This window comes from Scardinius erythrophthalmus, assembly GCF_964197995.2.
Source record: "Scardinius erythrophthalmus genome assembly, chromosome: 8".
NCBI lineage: Eukaryota > Metazoa > Chordata > Actinopteri > Cypriniformes > Leuciscidae > Scardinius > Scardinius erythrophthalmus.
Window position 1 is genome coordinate 13,249,233 of NC_138228.1, and position 17,535 is coordinate 13,266,767.

A 17,535-nucleotide genomic window follows, 5' to 3' on the forward strand; every position below is an offset into this window, starting at 1 on the left:
ATATATATATAATATAGCTGCGAGCAGCGATTACGGGCCAAAGCCGGCGGTACCGCCACCCCGGTGCCTTTAGGTAAAGGCACCGGGGTTGCGGTGCCATCGGCTTGGGCCCGTAATCGCTGCTCGCAGCTATATTTATTATTATTATTATTATTTTGTCAACCTTTCGGGCACTTTTGGGGCCCTTAACATGCTCGAAAACTCTTGAAATTTTGCACACACGTCAGAACCCGCGGCCATCAGGGCCGGACTGAAGCTGGTACCCGGGCGTGGCAGGGGGGCTCGACAGCGCCCCCTGGAACGGGATCCAAACACGTGTCCATAAATCAAACACGCTTGCATGTAATAATATGAAACTCGGTACACATATAGATCTCATCGGGCCGAACAACTTTCGTGCTCTAAGTTTTACGCCAGCCAAACAGGAAGTTGGCTATTTAGCGTTGTTTGGAAACGCATGCTGTGGAATTTAATGTACTCCTCCTAGGGAATTCATCGATTCGCCTCCAAACTCGGTGTGCATGAAGTCAAGACATTGAGGATGCTAAATTGCGGACGGATTTTTGATATCTCGAACGGTTTGGCCGTGGCGAGGAAACAAATTTATGGCGAAAAAATGAAACAGGAAGTGTGTTATAACTTCTGCATACATTAACTGATCTTGATGAAACTTCAGCAGTGTGTTCGTTGTAAGAGGCCGATCACATGGATGTGACTATTGTGAGTCAAAGTTATAGCGCCACCAACAGGCAGCAGGAAGTACATCACTTTCAAAATGCTTTGAAATCAGTGTCTTATTTTTACCCGATTTGCTTCAAACTTTATGTGTACAATGTAGACACACGGCAGATGTAAACCTGTGAAAGGATTATTGATATCTTAGATACTGTTGCCGTGGCAACGCATCAAACTTTAATATTATTTTTTGATGCTTTTGAGACTCTTAACATACTTGAAATTGCATGAAACTCAACAGACACATCACATTTATTAGCCCGTAGACATGTGCAAAGTTTCAGAAACGGGCGTGGTGGAATGGCTCAGTAGCGCCACCTTTAGTCAAAAATGGGGGCTTAGTTTTTCCTAGAATCACAAAACTTGGTATGTGTATTGTTCTCATCAAGACGGACAACTTTCTAATTTACATGAACCATCTCCGACCAACAGGAAGAGAGATATTTTGGTTTGAATGTGGATTTTCTGAAGAATTTTCTCTCCCTCTCTCTGTGTCTGTGTGTGTGTGAGGGGAGGGGGGGGATTTGACTATTGCTTTTATATTGTTAATCAAGGTTTCAGGGGCTTTTGGGGTCCTTAACGTGCTCAAAAACTCTTGAAACTTTGCACACAGGTCAGAACCCACGGCCATCAGGGACGGGCTGAAGCTGGTACCCGGGCGTGGCTGGGGGGCTCAACAGCGCCCCCTTGAACGGGGTTCTAAAACTTGATCCATATATCAAACACGCTCGCATGAATTAATATGAAACTCGGTACACATATAGATCTCATCGGGCCGAACAACTTTACCCCGGTCAAGTTTTACGCCAGCCCAACAGGAAGTCGGCTATTATGGGTTGTTTGGAAAACGCTTGCTGTGGAATGTGAAATACTCCTCCTAGAAAATTCACCGTGTCCCCTTCAAACTCGGTGTGCATGTAGTCAAGACTTTGAGGATGCTAAATTGCGGACGGATTTTTGATATCTCGAACGGTTTGCCTGTGGCGAGGAATCGAATTTATGGCGAGAAAAGAGAAACACGGAAGTGGAATAACTTCTGCATACATTAACTGATCTTGATGAAACTTCAGCAGTGTGTTCGTGGTAAGAGGCCGATTAGATGGATGTAGCTATTGTGAGTCAAAGTTATAGCGCCACCAACTGGCAGCAGGAAGTGTGTCACTTTCAACATGCTTTTGACAAAAGTGGGGGGGTTAGTTTTAACTACAGTAAAGAAAAAACAGTTTGTATATTGTTCTCATCAAGCCGGACAACTTTCTAATTTACATTCAATAGCTCTGGCCATCAGGAAGTCAGATATTTTGGTCTGAATGTGAATTTTTTTGCAAAATCAGCCTCTGAATTTTTAGCCACTCCTCTTAAACTATTTATTTTATTCGTACCAAACTTTTTCAACATGATGAAACTACATTAAATATGCTAAATTGTGAATGGATAATAAATATCTCAAACGGTTTTGCTATGGCGAGGGATTAAAGTAATGTCCAAAAAGGAAACACTAAAAATCTTCTAAAAATGTAATTATATACCATTTATTTCTATATAAAAGAATACAAATATCACAACTAAACCCATTTTATTCTGTTTTTGCAATTCAAGAAGAATGAAAAAGTTAAAACAGGCTATTTAGTGCTATTTGGTTCAACAAAAAAGCAAACATAGGGCTATACTGCCCTCTTGTGTCCAAAAGGACATCAAAATAGTATATAAAACTTTTTACCAGGTAGGCCAATATTGTATTTAAATATACATTTATTAGGTATGTGTCTGAGGATATTTTCCCACCGGTTAATCGACGTGTGACACGAGTGGGTGCTTTTAAATCGCTAATATAATAGTGAAAGAAAAATAATGATAATGTTGCACACACAAATCACACACATGTGGGAAAGAATGATGCTTTTAAACAACACTAAACCGCCATTAGGTGTCGCCAGGCATCCATCTTAATAAGCGAGTCATTGATTCATTCGTTCAAACGATTCGTTCGAATGAGTCGATCATGATTAAGACAGATGTTTATGGATTGATCATTCAATCTTTGAGTCAACCGATTCGTTAAAAATGCTGAATCGTTCAGTTATGAGAAAACACGTGATGCGTGATGGTTCTGCCGTGATCTTTGTTTAACTATTTTCGCTGCTGAAACAGAACAAAAACAGTCAACATTGCATCTAAAATGTACAGTAAGTGACTTAATTGTAACTGTTTATTAACCTGTTGTATGAAATCTAGGGGTGGGAGAAAAAATGTATTCTTAGATGCATCGCGATGCGGACGTGGACGATTCTGAATCGATTCACAAATGTCAAAAAATCGATTCTCTAAAAAAATATTTTTCTAATAACGTAATATTGACGGAAGGCAAAAGGCGGAACTCTAAGCGGACGTGCGTGCAGTCTGTGGCGCGCACATAACAGAAGATTCTTCTGCTCACCAAGGCTGCATTTATTTGATTAAAAATACAAACAAAAACAGTAATATTGTAAAATATCATTCCAATTTAAAACAGTTTAAAATATATTAAAATAGAAAGCAGCTGTTATTTATTCCTGTGATCAAAGCTGAGTTTTCCGCATCATTACTCCAGTCGTCACTGTCACATGATCCTTCAGAAATTATTCTAATATGATGATTGATACTCAAGAAACATTCATTATTATTTTAAATGTCGAAAACAGTTGTGTACAGTCTTTGATGAATAGAAAGTTCAAAAGAACAGCATTTATCTGAAATCTAAAGCTTTTGTAACGTTAAACACTACCGCTCAAAAGTTTTGGGTTAGTAATAATTAAAATTTTATTTTGGGGGGAAATAAATAAAATAAATCAGTACTTTTATTTATGAAGGATGAGTTAAACTGATCAACAGTTACAGTAAAGACATTTATAATGTTAAAAATATATATATTTGAAATATATGCAGTTCTTTTGAACTTTACATTCATCAAAGCATTTTGAAAAAAAAAAATCTGTACACAACTGTTTTCAACATTGAAAATAATAATGAATTGAGCATCAATCATCATATTAGTATGATTTCTGAAGGATCATGTGACACTGAAGACTGGAGTAATGATGCTGAAAACTCAACTTTGATCACAGAAATGAATTACTATGTACAATATTTAAAAATTGAAAACAGCTGTTTTAAATTGGAATAATATTTCACAATATTACTGTTTTTGTTTGTATTTTTAATCAATAAATGCAGCCTTGGTGAGCAGAAGAGACTTCTCCTAAAAACATTAAAAATCTTACTGACCTCAAACTTTTGAACAATAATATATATATATATATATATATATATATATATATATATATATATATATATATATATATATATATATATATATATATATATATATATATATACATATATATGTATGTGTGTGTATGTATATATATATATATATATATATATATATATAAATATAGCTGCGAGCAGCGATGAAGGGCCCAAGCCGGCGGTACCGCCACCCCGGTGCCTTTAGGTAACTAAAGGCACCGGGGTTGCGGTACCACCGGCTTGGGCCCGTAATCGCTGCTCGCAGCTATATTTAATTTTTACTTTTGTTAGCACATTTATATATATATATATATATATATATATATATATATATTGGCCTGGATAATAGAATGAGTAATAGCACAACTGCATTACAATTTGCCTGACTTAAGGCCCTTTCACACCGGATGCGTAACGAAAAAGCGAATAGTTCGTGTGCGAATAGTTTGCGTCAAAACCCATCACATGTGCCGCGTAAACACGGTCTCTATCTCTATCTTTGACGATTAGCTTTCTATCCCAAATGTAGTTTAGCCTGCTAGCCTACACAGCACAGGACTATACAACAACTAAAACTATCACACAACATACTCACAGTCGTGATAACCGAGTTGATTGGCAATGCTACGCCACACAATCATTGTCGTTGTAGTATATGATTGGCTGAAGTATTTTCTGTCGCTGTAAAAGAAAAAAAAAATCGACATCGAAACGGAAAAAAAAAAGTCGTTTTTTCGCCGCAGCACATTCGCGTTCGGTGTGAAAGCACTCATTACACAAACAGCTGATCAAAAAATAAAACCATCGCGCGAATTATTCGTGCGTAAAAATCGCGTCCAGTGTGAAAGGGCCGCTAGCAAGAGGATGGAAATGTGAGCAGATTAATTCCTGCCATCTGATATCATACATAGGTATATCACATACTCTGACATTTACACAGGAACCAATATAAAAACATCAAAACACGTTCAGTGAGAGGGAAAAGAAGAGGCAGAGGTTCTTCCAAGGATCCATGATATATTCCATGTAATCTTAATTATTCATAAGCGACTTTACAGCAGAAGTGTTAAGCTTTCACCTTAAAGGGATAGTTCACTTTGAAATTAAATTTTGGTATGTTTTAGCTTACCTCAAGGGCATCCAAGATGTAGTTTTTTTTTTTTTGCAGTATTTTCAATTTTGATATTTTTTAGGTCAAACCGTTTTTGTCTGTCAGTCATATAATGCAGGTCTATGGTCACGGTCTCAAAGAGCATGCACAGAGAAGTCCAAATTAAAACAATTCCCCATCATCCAAATTAAACATAGATATATACACTAGATGTCGCCTTGTCTACGGCAGTTCATTGGAACGAATGTCTTTAAGGCGACATCTAGTGTATATATCTATGCACCAGTCTGCGTACACTTCACACACCAGGATGCGCGCGCGCCCTCAGATCACTTGGACGTGGCTGTGTATAAGAGCTAAAAACGATATAAATACTGTTCGTTTTCTCACACAAACCGCTCGTTTCGTGTCTTAGGCCATCAATGTGTACTTACGATGGGGAATTGTTTAATTTGGACGATGGGGAATTGTTTTAATTTGGACTCTGTGCATGCTCTTTGAGACCGTGACCATAGACCTGCATTATACGACTGACAGACAAGAACGGTTTGACCTAAAAATATCAAAATTTAAACTACTGCGGAATAAAAGACACCTACATCTTGGATGCCCTTGAGGTAAGCTAAAACATACCAAAATTTAATTTCAAAGTGAACTATCCCTTTAAAGTTATGTCAGGTATACCATATTTACAACACAGTGGGAGCTCCAGCTATGCTTTTCACATAAACATGAGTCAGTTCTCACTGCTGTAAAACTGAAAATGTGCACACAATGAATAAACAATGAAAATGTAATAAAATACATCAACTGAATTCTGAAAATGTAAACCTTATTCAATTGCATAATTGGCCAAATGGTGTCACTTGGATACATGTACTTTTTAAATTTCAATTGGACACACACCAGGGCGTAATGAAATGAGTGTCAGAGCTGACACACCAGTAAGTGGCCACACTTGATTGGTCACAATTCAGCTCTGCGAGGCACAGATAACGGCACCTGCCACTCCTCTGCCCAGATAATCCAAGAAACTCACTGAGCATGCTCAAACAACCACTTCTGGTTTAATTCACAGTGACCCAAAAAGTATTTAGACACCTGAGTCACACTTAAAAACTTTTCACTGAAAAATATCAAACCAAGTAATATCTGCAAACAAATTACACAAGTGTGTTTCTTCATTTTAACTTCATATATTTCCCATTAAAATAAATACATAAACATTACTGCTAAATACATTTGGGGGCACTATCCATCAAACTCAAGTCAAGTACCACGTGTCTCCACAAGAGGGCTCTGCTGTTCTGGTTTTTAATGTCTTACAGTTTAAAAAAAAAAAAGCTTAAAAGTGTTACCATTCACTCAAATATCTAATCTTCATGTGACACTGAAGTGCTACTGAAATTAAATGCTACTGAAAACTCAGCTTTGTCTTCACAGGAATAAATTACATTTTAAAATATACCACAATTGAAAAGATATTTAAATAGTAACAATATTTTACAATATTACTGTTTTAACTAGGTCTATTTTTATCAAATAAATGCACCCTTAATGAAAACTATTTAAAATTTTATATAATATATAAAATATATATATTACGTAAATAACTATAGCCTATATTTAATATATATATATTACAATCCCAAATTGTGTGTAATTGTTAGCTGCAGGGTAGATTTCCTTTTGTCATTATGATGATAATAAAACTGCTACTTATTGCGAAGCCATGACACAGTTGTGCTCAAATATGCAGATATACTCTGAAAAGGCCACTAGACAGAAAAGTAGACTGTGTGAAATAGAACTGACACAAACTCCAGGGCAAAGCTCACTGGCATTTAAAGCATACTCTAAAACAACAGATGAAACAAATATGGGACATTGGTTTTCTTAATCCTAAAGGATTAAAGGTCTCCTAAAGGTCATACCAAAACACTTCTCTCAACATCTATGAATTCATGTCAAAACAACAACAGTGGGAATCTAATGAACAGCCTGAGGCAATCATTGTGAGTCAATGCAAAATAATTCATTTCCTGCAGCGTTAAACAGACCTGAGCTTTACACGTAACATAACCTTACGTTACCCATAACTGACAAATGAAACGTGTGAGGGAACGTCATGCAGTATGTATACAAAAGCGTATAGGTTAATTGGTTACTTTGAGCATACCTTCACAAGTGTACACGTGTTTGTGTATGTGTGTGTGTGTGTGTGTGTGTGTGTGTGGGGTGGGGGGTTAAAGATCTGTTTTTGTAGCCTCACACTCACAGCTTGTGTGTGTGTGTGCGTGTGTTTGTGTGTATAGGTGTGAAGTTATGCAGGGACAGGTGGGCTGTAGGTCACACATAGCCAGCGGGACAGCCAGTGATTAAAGAGGGTCTCATTTGACGTCTAACGTTCAGAGGGAGGACCCGATGTCCGTACTATTCTGGGTCCAGCACACACCCTTCCCTTCTGTTCCTGCTGTAACCGGACACCTTAACTGCCATTAAGGCAAACCTGCTGACACACACAGTTCTCTGTGAAACTGGATGTTCAGCACTGAACAGTCTGCTTTATTAAACAAAAACAAAACAATTATAATGTGAACATTTCCAAATGTTATTTTTCAGTTGGAAAAAATTATTTTACAGAAGCTAACTGATATGGTGTATCCTTTTCCACACATTATAAAAGCAAAGTTAATTAAGTAAAATCACAAATGCATTTGTTAAACCTATAAAAACAAATTGTGACTGTATTATTAGTATACTGGGGGGAAATTAGGGCTGTAAAACATTGAAATCATTCTTTAGTGTCAATGACAATGACACTAATAACATTCCTTTTTGGTAGCCTATCCCATCTGATTTTCATTTCTAAATAAATTCACCATTAGGAAAGTCTTTCTCTGAATTTCACCAAAATTTTCAAGAAAGTTTCACCATGGTTTCTTCCACAACTGTCAAAACTCTCAGTCAAAGCTCAGGTGTCTCATTAAATAGAGAAGAGAGAAGATTCTTTTTACAGCTTCAGCATTAATGGTTTTATTTCATAAGTTAATCACTGACTCATTAAAAAAAAACAGTTTGCTGGTTAACCACATTAAAATGTATTTTATTTTACAAAAGTCCAACAATGTGTGCTGGTCAGCATTCACACAGGCTTCGCACACTTTATAACAAAGTAAAAGAAAGAGCTATTGCTCCAGCTTAATCAATCAACATGGCAGGTGATTTAGGGCTCTGTCTGATTTCACATTCAATTTTCTGAATATTACAACATAGCAAAATGTTATCATATAATCTCCCTCCAAGACAGTGATCTCATAAACTCACGTGAGATTGAGTTTTAAAACCAGAGAAAGCCAATCAACTGAAGCCTAACTTTATCATAAATCAATTCTGCGGAAGAGCAAAAAGGAAATTACACACAGTTTGCACCCTGGTCCACGTGATGCCAATATTCTCAGACACTTAACATGTTCATTATAAATGAATGTGTGACAAGACTGGCGCCCCAGGCAATGAGTAACATTCATGCTCTTTTAATCCCATCTACATGACAGCAAGAGAAAGATCCGATATCTGTTTAGTAATGTTCTTGCATATATATTTCATATATACCATTCACACCACCTCAGGCGTAAATACAACACTTGAATACGGCAAGGCCTTGTAGCAATCAATATAACTGGCACTTAACAAATTTCTACTTTCATGCAAGAGATTCTCACTATACTTTTCAACGAGTTATGTCTTAATACGATCCCAAAAAATATTGGACACTTTAACCACACTTAAAAATGTATGAATGGTATTGCATTGAGATGAGCACAGCTACTTTCACACTACTGCTGGCTACGGGGTGTTGTTTAATGTGATTACCTGTGATGTGGTGCTGTTTGGTACTGACACGGTTGCTGCTCTGGATGGAACAGCACAAATGAAGCATAGCCAACATGGTGAGAATCATCACCACACTCTGCAGGAGCAAAGGCAGCTCAAACTGTTTGCCTATCCTGCAAAACAAAGCAATAAATACTTAATTTAAAGGTTAAGCTTGTAAAAGCTGCGCCTCTAGATAAACCAAACACTGCGAAATTAACGACTGTTTTCAAACAGGTTTCTCAGACTGTGCTGCCATTTTCCATTTGACAAACAAACTGAAAACCCTGCCCCAAAATCACACCATCGGTTGAGCCATTATGTTGTTAATGGCTATGCTGTTATGTTGGGCTGGTTCGGATACACAAACAAAGCCATTTTTGAAGCCACAGAGCTGGAAATGTTTATGCTTTTCAGAGAATACAACATATGAATGGCTAACTTATGGCTCTCTTTATATATTAAAGTCACAATGTAATGAAAGCAGAGACTTTTCTCCCACATTTTGACGTACATTCGAGTGAAATGGTTTATCAAAAATAAAAATGAGCTTGTAGTCGATTGTAAAAAATGGGGCAGATTTAAGTAGACTAAATGACTGGAGATGTCTGGCCAACATCATATGCCTTTTCGCCGAAAGATCAATAATGATTTTTTTTCAGCAAGATGCATTTGGAACATGCACTCTTAAAAACGTTTCGGTTACTCACGTAACCTCTGTTCTCTCTAGAAGAGGGAACGAGTATTGCGTAGTTGCTTACGCTACGGGAAAGCCTTTCTTTCTCGAGATACTGAAGCCAAAAATTATCCTTAATTTTTATAATCTTGTCAACGCAGTGCGGCAGCCTGCAGACCTAGGGCAAGCTAACTAGCGTGCCCATTGGCTGCCCTGCGGCAACTGCAGCAGCCTACCGCTGAGCCCTTGGCGTGACGTCACGACCAATGAGCGCGCTTGGCGCGCTTAATGCGTCACAGCCCGCGAAAGAGGGGTGTGGCTTAGCGTATATAAACAGGGCTCGGAGGCTGCTTCTCTGGTTTCTGTCGCATGAAGCGAAATGAGCTCGTGGCGCGAGCACGGCGGGCTACGCAATACTCGTTCCCTCTTCTAGAGAGAACAGAGGTTACGTGAGTAAACGAAACGTTCTCTTACGAGAGGTTCTCTCGTATTGCGTAGTTGCTTACGCTACGGGAACGCCCTTGTCAACGCCGTGCGCGCCCAGCATCCACTGAATGAGTCCCAGGGAGAGCCCGGGGAACGTGATAGCGGAGAGCCGGGCAGCCCGAAGAGGGCTAGCGCCGTACATAAGCACACACTAGGGGGTTAGGAGCGGCACGGCCGGTCCTAACTGACAATTCCCTGCATAGTGCAGCTCAACCAGTAGAGCTAAATCACACAACGTAGCCCGCGCACAGATAGTGGGCTGGCATACGCGAGACTTAGACTGATAAGACTTTCGCCTGCAAGGCGGGAACATCCAGGTTGTAAAACCTAACAAACGTGGAGGGGGAGGCCCAGCCTGCCGCTGCACAAATGTCATGAATGGGAATCCCGCTGGACCATGCCCACGACGAGGCCATGCCTCTAGTGGAATGAGCTCGAACGCCCAATGGGCACTGCAGGTCTTTAGACGCATAAGCAGCAGCAATAGCGTCCACTATCCATCTGGACAGGCTGTGTTTCGAGGCGGCGAGACCCTTGGTGCGCCCACCAAACGAAACAAAGAGCTGATCCGAGCGCCTGAAAGCGGCGGACCGTGAAATGTAGTTTCTCAACGCCCTGACCGGGCAGAGGAGATTACTATCGGCCTCGCTGCCGTGCGTCGGCAGGGCTGAGAGGGAAATGACCTGTGCTCTGAAGGGAGTGCCCAAAATTTTTGGAACGTACCCATGCCTCGGTCTGAGAATGACTTTGGAGTCATTAGGTCCGAACTCGAGGCACGCGGCGTTAACAGATAACGCGTGAAGGTCTCCCACTCGTTTGACTGACGACAGAGCTATCAGAAAAACGGTTTTGAGCGTGAGGTATTTCATATCCACAGTTTCCAAGGGTTCGAAGGGATGCGCTCTCAGGGCCTCCAAGACCAGAGAGAGATCCCACATAGGAACCGAGGGGGGTCGCGGGGGGTTCATCCTCCTGGCTCCCCTAAGGAAGCGGATGACGAGCTCGTTCCTTCCTAATGCGCGGCCCTGCTCAGAAACCGAGAGCGCTGAAATGGCCGCAACATAGACTTTGAGCGTGGAGGGGGACCTGCCCGCGTCCAGTAGCTCTTGAAGGAAACACAGTACTCGCGATACCCCACATGTCTGTGGATCGAGCCCCTTAGCAGTGCACCATGTGTTAAACACTGACCATTTCGACATGTAGAGCCGCCTCGTAAAGGGGGCTCTAGATTGTATGATCGTGTTCATGACCCCGTCTGGCAGATTAGCGTGTAATCGTTGAGGCTCCACGCATGCAGAGACCAGCGCTCTGGATGGGGATGCCATATCGATCCGCGTGCTTGAGAGAGAAGGTCTCTCCTCACCGGTATCGGCCAGGGGGCTGAGTCTGCCAGCTGTATTAGATCCGGGAACCAAGCTTGGTTCTCCCAGCATGGGGCTATGAGGAGCACTGAGTGGCGCGCTTCCCTGATTCTCTCGATGACCTGAGGCAGCAGAGAGACCGGGGGAAAAGCGTACAACGGGCCGCTGGGCCAGATCTGGGCCAGCGCGTCCTCGTTCTTCGAGAAGAATTCTGGGCAGTGAGCGTTGTCTTTTGACGCAAAAAGGTCGACTTTCGCTTTGCCGAACCGTCGCCACAGTGACTGGACTGTTTGGGGGTGTAGAGACCACTCCCCAGGGGGAACGTTGTCCCTGGACAGTCTGTCGGGGCCCTCGTTCAGGTGGCCAGGCACATGCGCGGCTCTCAGCGAGCGCAGAGAGTGCTGAGCCCACACGAGGAGGCGTTCCGCCAGGGTGCAGAGCATCTTTGATCTGACACCGCCCTGGTGATTCACGTAGGCCACTACCGATGTATTGTCCGTGCGGACTAGAACATGGTGACCGTGGAGGAATGGGAGGAAGTGTTTGAGCGCTTTCTCGACCGCGAGCATCTCTAGACAGTTTATGTGTAGGAGATTCTCCTGGTCTGACCAGCGGCCATAGACCGGTCTGCCTTCGAAGAGCGCTCCCCAACCTAGGTTGGAAGCGTCTGTCGAGACAACTTTCCGGTGTGAAATCACTCCCATAGTCACTCCTGTGTGATACCATTCGGCTGCCAGCCAGGGCTGCAGGGCTGAAATGCATCCCTGATTCACTCTGACTCGCAAGCCGCCGGCCGCCCAGGCTCGGTGGGGCACGCGCATTTTCAGCCAGCGTTGGAGCGGGCGCATGCGCAGTAAACCCAGCTGGAGCACTGCTGCAGCTGAGGCCATATGCCCCAGGATACGCTGGAATGTCCTCAGCGGAACCCGGCTGCCTATTTGGAGGGATGCGGCGAGGAGGCGGATGCGGCGCGCGCGCTGCTCCGACAGTCTAGCCGTCATAGCCACCGAGTCCAGTTCTATTCCAAGAAAGGAAATTGACTGACGGGGTGATAGCGAGCTCTTGGTCCAGTTGACCAAGAGACCCAGCTCCTCCAGATGGCTGAGAAGCGCTGTTCTGTGAGACACAAGTTCCGTCTCTGACTGCGCTAGAATAAGCCAATCGTCCAGATAATTCAGTATTCGCATTCCCTGTTTCCTCAGGGGAGCGAGGGCCGTGTCCATGCATTTCGTAAATGTACGGGGTGCCAAAGACAGGCCGAACGGCAGGACTGTGTACTGATATACTCGACCCTCGAAGGCGAATCTCAAGAATGGCCTGTGACGGGGAGTTATCTGGATCTGAAAGTATGCGTCTTTTAGATCGAGAGAGATAAACCAGTCTCCTGGGCGAATCTGCGCGAGGATTTTGCTGGTTGTGATCATTTTGAACGGCCGTCTCATGAGGGCTTTGTTCAGATGTCTCAGATCTAAAATAGGTCTGAACGCTCCGTCCTTCTTGGGCACGAGGAAGTAGCGGCTGTAAAAGCCCGACTCGCTCAAAGAAGGATGAACCTGTTCTATAGCCCCTTTGCGCAGCACCTTCGCTATTTCTGCTTGAAGCAAGTGCGCAGCTTCTGAACTCACTCTCGTCTCCGTCTGTGCTGTATAGCGCGGAGGGCGACGAGCGAATTGAAGCGAATAGCCGTGTTTTATAGTTTTCAGCACCCATTCTGACGCGCCCTGAATCGCTTCCCATGCTTCCGCATGCATAGCTAGGGGTCGAATGGTCTCTGGGCTCAGATCGCCGCGCTGCGCGGGATGGGGAGCCTGTATCAGAGAGAAAGGCGCGGCACGCGCGCCGCTGGTGCTCGAACACGGGGGCTGGTAAACAGTATTGGCCGACTGTACAGCGTTCAGTAGCTCGGTCCCATCGGATGGAGCGTGATTTGCTGTCAAACATCCCAGGCGCGAGAGTGGCGTGGGGATTATAATGTCTACAAGTGAGTGCGCGTGCTCGTGAGCGGGCGCAGGGTTTACACTTATGACACGGCCAGTGTTTGGGGGCTTTAGAGGGTCCGTGACCCAAGGTAACTGGCTGGCAGAGCGAGCAGCGGGTAGGTGTGAGCACAAGGTTGTGGGCACATTTCCTACATTTAATACTCGAGCGGCTTGCGACCGCTTCATGAGAGAGCGCTCTGTACGCGTTACCATGGGGACCCTGTTTGTGTGAAGCAGTGAGCACATGGGAGTGGGCACATTTTCTACACTTATAACACCCTCGGCTTGAGCCGCTGTTGCCCGGGGTAACCGAGTGGCAGAGCGAGTTACAGGTAGATGTGAGCACAGAGTTGTGGGCACATTTACTACACTTATTACTCGAGCGGCGTGTGACCGCTTTATGAGAGAGCGCTCTGAACGCGTTACCATGGGGACCGTGTTTGTGTGAAGCAGTGAGCACGTGGGAGTGGGCACATTTTCTACACTTACAACACCTTCGGCCGGAGCCGGAAAGCCCGAATTTACACTCTTTCTGAGATTTATTTGGGCCGCCGTAAAAACGGCGTTTGTGTGCAGGCGAGCGAGTGGTATTACTGGCTCGTTGGCTGCGGTGTAAGCTGCTGCAGTAGCCTGTACTGAGGGGACTGACAGAGCTGGGCGTTTTGATGGCGGTCCGGCCGCAGCGGGACTCAGCCATCTCTTCCTCCCTGCGGGTGCTAGGAGGACTTCGCGGGCTCAGACTTCAGCGTTATCTTGGGACGCGGACCCCGGGGGGGCGGCGGTCTGTGACGGCTGGTCGAGCGCGACCTAGGGCGGCCGCCCTGGTGTCGCTGCGAAGTGGTTGGTGGCCGAGACGAGCGCTGTGTGGAGCTGCGCGCAGGAGGCTGAGCTTGAGAGCGGCCTGCGGCTGGGCTCGAGCGGCGAGGCAGGAATAGATTCATAGCCTGCGACGCCTTCTGCACTTCAGAGAAGCGGTCCACAATCCCGCTGACCGCAGGGCCGAAGAGGCCGGTGGGCGAGAGCGGGGCGTTGAGGAAAACAGCGCGTTCTGACTCACTCATATCCGCCAGCGTCAACCATAAGTGTCTGTCGATGACGGTGAGCGCGGCCATAGATCTGCCGATGGCTTGTGCAGCGGTCTTGGTAGCACGGAGCGAAAGGTCCGTCGCGCTGCACAGATCTGTTAAGGCTGTATGATCCGAGCCCTTCTCGTCCAATTCGCAGAGGAGGTCGGCTTGCAGGATCTGAAGAACAGCCATCGAGTGCAGGGCAGAAGCAGCTTGGCCGGAGGCGGCGAATGCGCGGCCGGCGAGAGCTGATGTGGTCCTGCAGGCTTTAGACGGCAGGGCGGACTTTGAGCGCCATCTAGCAGACGGCGGGCAAAGGTGCGTTGCCACCGCTTCCTCAACGGAAGGGATGCCAGTATAGCCTTTCTCGGCGGCCCCGTCCACCTGGGAGAGAGCCGAGGAGACAGACGAGCGGAGTCTAGCGGAGAAGGGCGCGTTCCACGACTTCGATAGCTCCTGGTGGAGCTCAGGCAGGAAGGGTGCTGACCTAGAGGCTGGCGCTTGGCGGCGGCTAGGCAGAAAACACCCGTCGAGTCGGTTAGGCGCGGGCTCCTTGGGTGGGGACCAGTCCAATCCCAGTCGGTCGACCGCTTTGGTGAGGAGGCGGATAAGCTCCGCGTCGACACTGGAGCGGGACCTGCCAGACTCAGGAGTCGAGGAGGCGGAGCGGTGAGAGCCCGACCACTCCTCGCTGTCCGAAGCAAGCAGAGAGCAGCTGTCAGCGGCGTCATCTGCTTCATCCCCTGAGGCGACGGCAGTGCGGGCAGTAGCCGGCCGCTGCGCGTCGGTGAAGGGCGGGGGAGAAGGAGAAAGCGAGGCTCGCGGGAGGGGCTCCGGCGAGCGCTCAGCTATAACCACCGGCTCGGGAGGCCTTTGAGAGCGGCGTTTCTTCTTACGCGGCCCTGAAGAGGCAGCCGGGGAAGGTGGAGGATCGTCAAACATGGCGAGTCGAGCCCGCAGGGTCGACATCGGCAAGTCCTCACACTGTTCGCAGCCGCCCGAGGAGAGGGCGCGGGCTGCGTGGTCGAAGCCCAGGCAGAGAGCGCAAACCACGTGGCGGTCTCCATCGCTGAGCGGGGCTCTGCACGAGCCACAGGATGAGCGAGGCATTTGCAACAACGTCTCGCGCTCTTTTAGATGCAAAAGTGTGTCGCGGGGCGAACACACAAACACATACAACACAGAGCAGTAAAGGATATGATCGCCGGATAGCGAAGCAGGCAGGGAAAGCTGAAGGCGGCGAAGGCGGCCGGCGTCCTCAGGCTGAGATCCTCGGCGTGCTGGTCGCTTGTTTCGACGGCGGCTTCCTCAGAGAGCAGCGATGCGAAGAGCTTCGCTGAAAAGACAGAAATCAGAGAAGCAGCCTCCGAGCCCTGTTTATATACGCTAAGCCACACCCCTCTTTCGCGGGCTGTGACGCATTAAGCGCGCCAAGCGCGCTCATTGGTCGTGACGTCACGTCAAGGGCTCAGCGGTAGGCTGCTGCAGTTGCCGCAGGGCAGCCAATGGGCACGCTAGTTAGCTTGCCCTAGGTCTGCAGGCAGCCGCACTGCGTTGACAAGATTATAAAAATTAAGGATAATTTTTGGCTTCAGTATCTCGAGAAAGAAAGGCTTTCCCGTAGCGTAAGCAACTACGCAATACGAGAGAACCTCTCGTAAGAGAACTAAGGGTTCTTTATCGACATCTGCGAATCCATGAAGCTTTACCATCCATGGAACCTTTCCATTGCACAAAAGGTTCTTTATAGTGGAAAATTTGTATTTATGTTATTAAAATGTTTTTTTGATGAAGGTTTCTTTTGGAACCTTTGTTTTTAACAGGGTAGATAGGGTGAAGTTCCATTTCTGAGTGTTGACTTTAAAATAATTTTAATTTTAATGTTTTATTTTAAAAAAGAAAGACAAAAGGAGCTTGAAACATACATAAAACGGCACAATAAAACTTATATTGAGAAGAAAGTCTATTCTCCAAACAAAAGGGGGAGCAAATAAATAAATAAATAAAAGAACAGGCCTACAAAATTACAACAAAAAAAAAATCAACTTTTATTAGTTAAGCTTTGTTCCTTTTCCTGAACTCTATCTGATGCTGCTGTAACATTAACTCTCCTCCACTCACCAGAAGAAAATTCGAAGTATATTAGCAACGAGCAGCACCAGACAGACTCTTGTGGAGAATCCCTCTGCATTATTGGTCCTCTGGATCTCCTGGTACTGGGGGACGTAGGGCACCGCACCCCCAAACACCAACACACCAGAAGCCAGCCAGGATAGCAGAGACCACGAGCTCTCCATGTTCTCTTCTGACCCCTGCTCCATCTTTTAGTCCTTAACAAAACACTCTCTTTACACTCATATCCCCTGAAAGAAGAGATTAGGACACTTTTACATTTGATCACAAAGTACAATACAATGCAAAAAGAGGCATATACATACTCTTGCAGCACCAATAAAAGCAACAGTGCCACCTTCAGTATCCTTAAAGCTCTCACAGGATCAACAACAGACTTACAATAAACACATTGTAAAGGATTAATGTGTGCCTTTCTAGAAATTAAATCCTATGAAGGGCCATTTTCATAGTAGTGAAACAGTAACAGGCGTCTATACACGCTGCCACCCAATCTGGCGGTATCTCAGCTAAACAGGATGTTTGTGCACCAAAAGATAAGGCTTCTCTTTGTCTCTGACCTGACAAACATCTCCTCAAAATGATATAGGCTGAGTCACAAGATCTAGAATACACTGCTGAGAAGTTTCAAAATAGTTATGACTGACTGAGCTTATGTTGCAGCATCATTTCTCCTTTTCAGCACAAGTCTTGGACAGATATGTTTTCTGAGGGGGTGAACATTCTTTAAAGGATGTAGAAAAAGGAAGGATGTGTAATCTATGCTAACACAAAGCCTGGAAGAAGCTCATTTTTAAACCAACACTGTGTTATTGACCCATAC

At 45.0% G+C, this 17,535-nt stretch overlaps 1 protein-coding gene across 4 annotated transcripts in view; it reads right to left on the reverse strand.

Annotated features, from left to right (window-relative positions):
• LOC308695145 (solute carrier family 66 member 2) overlaps positions 1-17,535 on the reverse strand; it is a 63,815-nt gene that overhangs the window by 43,722 nt on the left and 2,558 nt on the right. For 3 of the 4 annotated variants that reach the window (XM_081373132.1, XM_081373133.1, XM_081373134.1), the window contains exons 2-3: positions 16,701-16,942; positions 9,011-9,144 (exon numbers count right to left, since the gene is read on the reverse strand). In XM_081373132.1, coding sequence (XP_081229258.1) covers positions 9,011-9,144; positions 16,701-16,900 — 334 coding nt within the window. In that variant the 5' untranslated portion in view covers positions 16,901-16,942. Of the gene's footprint in view, positions 1-9,010; positions 9,146-16,700; positions 16,943-17,535 lie in introns of those variants that run through there. The other variant, XM_081373135.1, reaches the window with a different exon arrangement.